This window comes from Cornus florida, unplaced genomic scaffold (genome assembly GCF_030987335.1).
Source record: "Cornus florida cultivar Cherokee Brave unplaced genomic scaffold, ASM3098733v1 CherokeeBrave_3.0.0_Hap2_Chr11, whole genome shotgun sequence".
Lineage (NCBI taxonomy): Eukaryota > Viridiplantae > Streptophyta > Magnoliopsida > Cornales > Cornaceae > Cornus > Cornus florida.
This window is the reverse complement of record NW_026775581.1, coordinates 114,000,615-114,009,354: the sequence shown is the minus strand read 5'-3', so window position 1 is coordinate 114,009,354 and position 8,740 is coordinate 114,000,615. Positions and strand designations below refer to the sequence as shown.

General features: G+C 34.8%; 1 protein-coding gene across 1 annotated transcript; it reads right to left on the bottom strand.

Annotated features, from left to right (window-relative positions):
- Nucleotides 1-1,887: 1,887 nt before the first annotated feature.
- LOC132281661 (small ribosomal subunit protein RACK1) lies at nt 1,888-5,204 on the bottom strand. Its single transcript, XM_059783342.1, has 2 exons — nt 4,244-5,204; nt 1,888-2,208 (listed from the first exon to the last, which is right to left on the bottom strand). Exons 1-2 carry the CDS (start codon nt 5,120-5,122, stop codon nt 2,110-2,112), a joined length of 978 nt encoding a protein of 325 aa, XP_059639325.1. The 5' UTR covers nt 5,123-5,204; the 3' UTR covers nt 1,888-2,109.
- Nucleotides 5,205-8,740: the final 3,536 nt, after the last annotated feature.

The window sequence follows — 8,740 nt, the reverse complement described above, 5'->3', positions numbered from 1 at the left end:
ATGTGTTCACTGAAATATGAGACGCTTCTTGTAACTTTGGAAGAAAATATTTTTTTAACATGAATTTCCTTTCCCACTCTCAGATGCTAACTTAAGATTTTTTATATCTTCTCTCGACTCTGAGATTCAAATTATTTTTAAAAATTCAACAACAAATGCGTTTGTGGCTCCTGTGACACTGCCTGGGCTTTTGAGAGTATCATTATAATTTGATTCCTCGTTTGAAGGATAGTGGCAGTCAGAGCTCAGAGGAGGTGGTTCTGGAATTAGGTGCTAGCCTTCAGCATTTCCCTCATTTCATTTTGATAATGGAAATTCTGTGGACTGTTAAAATATGTAAAAAGTGGTTCCCTGGAGTAATGAGGTGAAAAGGACCCTTCCAATGTCAATTGTCATGAGTTATGTGACCTATTGTCTAGCTTGAATTTGTTATCAGTTAGGTAACCAACAAGTTTCAAAAGGCACTTGTAGTCATGTTGGAGTTGATTTGTCAATAAACTTGAGGAATTTGAACCAGAAACATTCATCTGTGTCTATATTACAACTCCACCAGGTTTAATTATCAGTGATGTGCTAATCTTTGTAGAACCTTGTTGTGTCGGACCTGACGGTGTCTTTTGAGATAGCTTGATCAGGCGTATATTTTTGAGGTTCAAACAAAACAACTCTCAGCAGTTTTAATAATCTTAATAAGTAGCATGGAAAGTGCCAGAACCTAAGATCTAAATTTCTAAATTTTTGGTGGTATGTATGACGGTCCTAAATGTTATTTTACCTCCAGGGAGTCAAAAGTTTAAACTTTGTTTCTACGGTGAATTTTGAACCCATAATTACTCAACTCGATAGTGATTCAAAAGCCTTTGACTAGGTAAGTAACGGTGGCTCTCGGGGATTTTTGGTCATTGTTCTTGTGACTATATTAATGAAAGTGATAGAAATATGTGAGTTGCAAAGATTAATTAAATGTTCTGTTGAACATTTAATTTGTTTGCAGAAATGTGAATTGATAGTAAACTATATTGGCCCTTCATCCTGATCTTTCAAAATCTGGATCTTGAACCTGCATTCTTGGGTTTTCAAAATTTTAAGTTCGTCTGTGTTATGGGAGATGACTGTCGGGGAGTCTTCTTGTACAAGTTTACCACAAATATACTCGTATTTCATTATACTGTATGGGTGCTTTGAGGAAGTATTCGTTCTTTCGGATGTGCATCTACGTTAATTTCATACACAAGGGCACCCTTTCCTTTCCTTTAGGACCAACTCCATTATGATTCTTTTTGAAGGTTTCAAGGGAAGAATGGGCCAATTTTTTTATGGTGCCGAATGCTTGTACCAAATTGATTGAAATACTTTGCAGTGTGGGTATTTGATATTGTAATTCAAACGATTTTAGGATGGGGAGATATTGTTATAGTCGAATGGATTTCTTATAATCTCTAGCCAATGTTAAATTATGAAAATAGTTGCATGTAATTCTAATAGCCCAAGCTAAATACAGATAATTAGTGAGCAATAGTTATATTTCGTGTATACTAATTTTCACAAGTCGAAGGAGTTGGTAGTAACTCTAAAGTAACACCAGTAGCTTCAGGTAACACAAAAAAAAAAGAGAGAGAGAGAGAGTAAACTCAACCTTGGTAATCTAATGCTCCTCTCTCCTAGTCGCCCTTTCTTTTCTACCCCAAGAGTGAAAGAAAAATGAGATCTATCAAGAATTTTCCGTGTCAAAACGGGTACTGCTCCACTAGTGCACATTTTCTGAGCATAGTAACTAATGCGCTTATAACCACAAAATTCATTCCCTGCATCAAATCATGTACTAGAATGCAATCCTATCAAGGATTATTATGTCTTGGCAAGAAAGGTGGTTTCAAACAAATTGAATAAGCAAAACAACTTGGATTGATAGTCTGAAAACCCGATATGACAACACCAACAAAAATATCCAAAAATACCAGTGGCCTCAAAGCCATCAAACAACATAGATAAGAGAGTACAAATATCCTTCCAACATATTTCAACTGAAACCTAACAAGGCTCTTGATGCTATTATGAAAGCATTTGCTAATTGCTCGCCTAAATCTTTTAAATTTAAATCTTTCAAATTTAACGCCCGATAGTCCAAACCCTGACTATACCATCAGTGTACCCGCTGAATAATGTGCTTCCATCAGCACTCCAATTCAAGCTGGTGCAGTATATGACCTGCATTCATAATTCAAAATGTTAAACAACTAAAACAACCATTTCAACATCACTACTTATTACTGGACCATTTCTGAACTACACAGATTACAAATTTCATTTGACAATAAAAAAATGAGAAATAAAATCACTAAAAAGTGATATAATGTAGTGTGTGTTACATACTCTCAGCTGCAAAAACTGCAGAGGGTAAGAAAGGCCGAGCTTCAACTTCTTATTTATACTTAATATAACATGAATATACACAAACTCCATCATTCATGTAAGAAATGAAATACCATGTGGTGAATGGACAAGACTCCAACTTCTTATTTATACTTAATATAACATGAATATATGCAAACTAAGTGACTATATATTCAAAAAATTAATCCAGGACAATAGCGATGCACCGGATTACTTTTGCAGTATTAGAACCACCATCAATATACTTCATAGGATAATATTAAACAAAATTAAGGAGAAAAGGACTTTACAAACCTTTAATGCTGGCCGTATAGTTTAGTCTATTACTTAAGCACAACCTTGAGGCAATCGATCTAATCAGACCACTCAAATTAACAGTACAATGAAAGCTTCTAATTAACATAGTAAGCCAAAAAAAAAATAACCACAAAGGATACTCAAATTAACTCAAATTAACAGTACAATGAAAGATTCTAATTAACATATTAAGCTGATAAATTATTACAGATTTGAAAAAACAACCAAAAAGGATAAATTAACTAATGATATCAGGAAACAACTTGTAAAACAAAATTGCAATCATAAATTAGAATGAAAACACCCGCTATGTTAGAGGATAGCTCAATTGTTATCTGAAATCAAGTAGAAAGAGGCAAATGCTAGCCCCAGCGAAAAGTTCATTTTTAATTCTTGACATAAGAGCCAGGGCATTTATTTTGTTCACAAGTTATAGTAATTCCAAACAATATCCCAAAAAAAAATAATGAAACAAGGTTTCTTTACATGCAAAGTGGCAAAGGTGTTATGTATTTCTACTAAATGCAACAACTTCCTCCAACACAGATAAATTAGCAATTTTTCTAATAAAAGACAAAATTGCAATCATAAATTAGAATGAACTCACCCGCTATGTTAGAGGATAGCTCAATTGTAATCTGAAATCAAGTAGAAAGAGGCAAATGCTACCCCCAGTGAAAAGTTCATTTTTAATTCTTGACATAAGAGCCAGGGCATTTATTTTGTTCACAAGTTATAGTAATTCCAAACAATATCCCAAAAAACAATAATGAAACAAGGTTTCTTTACATGCAAAGTGGCAAAGGTGTTATGTATTTCTACTAAATGCAACAACTTTCTCCAACACAGATAAATTAGCATTTTTTTCTAATATTAGAGAGCATAACAGGAAAACTCAGCGAACAATATCAGCCAACAACATTAACAAATGCAAATTCCCAAAGAAAAAGAATTGAACAGTCTATGAAAAGTATATTGAGTCATATTGGGTAAAAGCAATGTCAAAATTAACAATTAGAAAAGTTAACATATGCCAAAAACCATGCAAAGATTACTTCCAACTGATTTACCAAAACAACTAAAAAAAAATAATATAGGGATTTGATGAATCAAAGAAAATAGGATGAAAATGTTTTGAGGTATTTCTAAATTTCAAATAAGATACGAGTGTTGCTCCAATTACAGCACATAAAATAAAGGATACCAGAACTAAATAAATTAGACAAATGTCAGCTAGTAAAAATATGACTTTTAGCAACAAAAGCCGAGCATGTGAAGAAAGATATACTCCGTATTAAACAAAGCATGCATAGTAATGGACATGCATAGTAATGGGCATGAAGAAATAATCAACATTTATGAACCATATGTTAACATTTTATACATTAAAATGTATAAATATTTTAATTAAGGCATGCTTATATGCATATATAAGTCATAAATAATGAAACAAACACAAGCACAAACATCGATAAAAATGCTAATAATCAACAACCCAACAACAATCCAATAATATATATACGTATAGATAAAGGGTACGATTATAATAGACCTTGTTCTTGCCCACAGCTGTTTGGGTTGTGTCATTCATATCGGACTCATTCTTCAGATCAACCCTGAGCTCCGCAACAATGCTCTTACTCTCCAAGTCCCAGATCTTTATGCTTGCCTCCGTGGCCGCGCAGAGCCAGTACCGATTCGGACTGAAGCACAGCGAGTGAATGATCGAACCGGCATCGAGCGAGTAGAGACGCTTCCCCTCCGACAAATCCCACAGCAAAATCACTCCGTCCTTCCCACCACTAGCACACAGCGAACCATCCGGCGACACCGCCACCGTGTTCACGTAGCCACCGTGGCCGGCCAAAGTGGACTTCAGCTTGCAATTGGTCAAATTCCAAATCTTCACGGTCCTATCCCAGGACGACGACACGATGGTCGGCTGGAGATTATTGGGGCTGAAGCGGACGCAACTCACCCAATCAGAGTGGGCGTCGCCATCCTGAATGGTGTACTTGCACTCACCGAGTGTGTTCCAGAGCCTGATCGAACGGTCACGGGAGGCCGACACGATCTGACGGTTGTCGATGGAGAAGGCGACGGAGAGCACGTCCTTGGTGTGACCCACGAATCGGCGAGCGGTGGTGCCGGCGGCGAGGTCCCAGAGGCGGAGCTCACCGTCCCAGGAACCGGATAGGGCGAATTGGCCGTCCGATGAGAGGACAACATCTTGGACGAAATGGGAGTGGCCAGTTAGCCTACGGCGAGGAACACCGTAGGTCTTCTCCTCCTTGGTGAGGTGCCAGAGGATGATTGACTTGTCCCGAGAGGCGGTGACGATCATGTCGGAGTTGTCGATCGGTGTAGCGATGGCGGTGACCCAGTCGGTGTGAGCCCTCATAGTTCCTTTGAGGGTCAGATTCTCTGCCATTTTTTCTCTCTAGAGTATCTACTTCCTCTCTCTAGGGTTTGGGAGTGAGAGGCTGATGAAATGTGGTGAGAGGAAAACCCTAATCGCTGAAGTGTGGTATATATAGGGTTGGCCTTTGCGGCTGATTTTAGGGTTTTTGGAAAGAATGGAATGGATCAATGCGACTTGACTGTGTAAGTTGGGTCGAGTTATCGGGCTTCGGGTAACCGAATCGGTTATTTACTTAAGCTTCATATTTACATAAAATTTAACTTTTAAAATTTTTGTTACTTAATTTTCAATTTTATCAAATAAGATCTGAATTTCAAATTTTTAAAATTAATGAACTAAACCATTCAAGACTTTTCTATATTTAAATTTTTTTAGTATAACATTTTTTTAAGAAATACTTATCAACTAAAACTTTTAAAAGTAAAAATTCATAGAAAAAAATGTGTATTTCTATGTAAAAAGAAAAATTTATTAAAACCGCTTGATTTACGTACTGCGTCACCAAATACTGATTTGATAGAAGCAACACTTTTTTTGGCAGTTCTACATGAAAAAAAGTGATTATTACAAGTTAGGCATGTCTAAAAAATCAAAGTTAGAGCACGACAATAATAATGTAAAACTGTATATTCAAACATGTGAGTTAAACGTAACACAGTAACAAAGATAATTTATCAAAAAATATAAAAGTATATGTCAAATAATAAATAAATAAATAAAAACAACAATATATAAATACAACTTAGAATTATAAATTTTAAATTACTTTTTAAAAAAACCATAAAGCAACATTTGTGCTTTAAAATTAAATTTATAGAGCTGATAACGTGTTGTTAAAAGTACTGCTGTAATTTTTTTTTTTTTTTTTTTGAACTCCCCTGGGCAAAGCCCCAAGGACCCAAAGGGAAAAGTCTGAAAAACACCCTTGTGATTTTCAATTTGTGCGAATTACACCCTTTTAGTTAAATTTGTTTATATAAATCCCTACAAGATATAAAAATATGCAATTAAGCACCTCCGGTGAGAATTCTGGTGAGAATTCTACGTCAGTTGGTCATGTGCCATGCACATGACCATTTTAAACCATTTATTCCAAAATTGCCCTTCTTATATTCCTTTACTACCCCTGACCATATATATATGTATAACCCAAATCTCTCTCTCCATCTCAGTCTCTCGCCTCTTTTCATTCTACCTCCTACAAACCCATTTGTATCTCTCACCCAATGCCTTCTGAGTTCTGAACCAGGTGGTTCGATATTAAATGAAGACCTCTTAATTCTTATATATATATATACTCCTTATATTTTTGTGATCACAATCTAATCAATTTAAGGGGTGTAAGAAAGGGTGTGGTTAGGAAGGGGATGGAGTTGCATGGATATGTAAAATGATTCGTGTTCGAATTAAGGACACACAAGTTAGATGTACTTGAATCTGAATCTCTCTTAAAAAGTTCTTCACACAGAGAATTACATGTGTGCATGTGTGTGAGAGAGAGCTCTTTATCGTTCTCACATATATTCACTCTTACACTGTCCCTTGACCGCAGCTAAAATGCGCAGCAAGGCGAGCTTCGCCTCCTCTAGAGGCACTGCCGCCATCGTCGGCGTCGGCCCCAAGCTCGGCCGCTTCATCGCCTGCAAGTTCGCACACGAAGGCTACACCGTCGCCATCCTGGCCCGTGACCTAGAGATCGATTAAATATGATACATAAAGAGATTATAATATTGATACAAAGAAAAAGTAGAGAGAGAAAAATTGCAAAATTTGTATGAAGAAATTAGAGAAATTTTAGTTACTAATCGACGGATTTTTCTAGCAGACAAAAAAAGAGAGAAATCTGAGAAATCGTCGTTCACTCGATCGAGTTCCTTCCTCTTCATCTTCAACGGCAAGTACCTTGCCATGCTTTGAACTCCAACAAAACAAACCCTAACTAAACTAAACCCTAAAAATTCTTAATCATTTGTACTATATATATATATATATATATAAAGCTATATTTATGAACAACCATGGATGCTCTCTCCTTCGTGAGCAGAGGATCGAATTTGCCCCCGTAGCTGCTTGTGTCGAGGGGGTTCCATTTACCAAACATATGCTCTGATCCAATCACATCAGAAACAAAGCTCTCAGGTCAAAAATAAGCAAGGAGCGTCGCGATCCCTATTCTGATCCCGAACGGCGAACCCGAACTGGAATAGCAGGCGATGGAAACCGAAAGATATGGGTTTTGATTTTTTGAACAATCTGAAATGGAAACTGAAAAATAAGGGTTTTAATTTTTTGAACAATCTAAAATGATATGCCGATATGGGTTTTGATAGGTAATAGGTTTTGAACTTTTTTTTTTCTAGTTGGTTTTGAACTTTTGATTCTTGCCATATGGGTTTTGAACTTCTGATTCTTGTATGGTTTTGAGTTTGCAGTTGCAGAGAGGCAGGGGGCAAGATCAATGTCGAAAAGGAGAATAAAGATGGAGAGGGCTATTTTAGTCTTTTTATATTTTATGTTATAATATTAGTTTTTTAAAATCATAAATAGAGGGTTATTTTAGTCTTTTTGTAGCTCCGGTACCGGTCAATAGCGGTCAACGCCCAAAATGCACTAATTCACACCATTTTTAAAGTATAGAGAAAGTAAACAAACAATATGGGGTTATACGCACTATCTCGATATCACAGGGGTGTAAAGCGCACGCGACCCTATTATAAATTCAGGTTACTGATTCATGGATACAATGAAATTAACAAATTATTTAAAAAACTAAAATTGCATGAAAATAAAAATACATGCATACATATATATATAAATTAACTATACTTTCCTCCCCTTTAATCTTGATTTATTACACTTGCTTCTCTTATGTTTTGAATAATTACAACTACCTCCCTTTTAGTTATACATTATGAGCCCGTTTGACATGCGCTTTATTTTGTGCGTTTTGTTTTTGGTTAAAACATAAATAGTGTTTTTATTGTGGGAGTGTTTTGGAAAAAATTTATAAACACGTTTGGGAACGATATTTTGCTATGGAAATGTTGGAAACAAAAACATGTAAAACATGTTTAGTAGGTCGTGCATTTCAAAAATTTTGAAAACAAAACATATTTGGTCAGTCCAACTGTTGCCAAAAAAAATAAAACAGAAACAAAAAAACATGTTTGGTTATCTTTGTTTTTAATTTGTTTTATAAATTTAAAGTATATGTATAAATAGTTATCATATATTTAAAAGATATGGAGAAATTTGAACACACAAACATATATATTTATAATTTATATATATATATATATATATATATATATAAATTTTTGCAATAACCTATTTATAAGTTGTTTGCAATAACCTACTTCAATTTTATTATTATATTACATGTATAGTCCAACACAACATTAAAAATAAAACATCTCTAGTCACATTTTACTATATTACATGAGAGTCAACATTTGTAAATTTTTTTGTTCAAACTTAAACTCAATGTCACATTTTATAAAATGGTAAATTTATATAAATAGTCATTAAATTTTATAATTTATTTACAAAAATGTCTACAAAGTACATTTTAATAATTAAAATGTTATCAATATTTTTTCATATATAAACTATATAATAAGTGGCTAT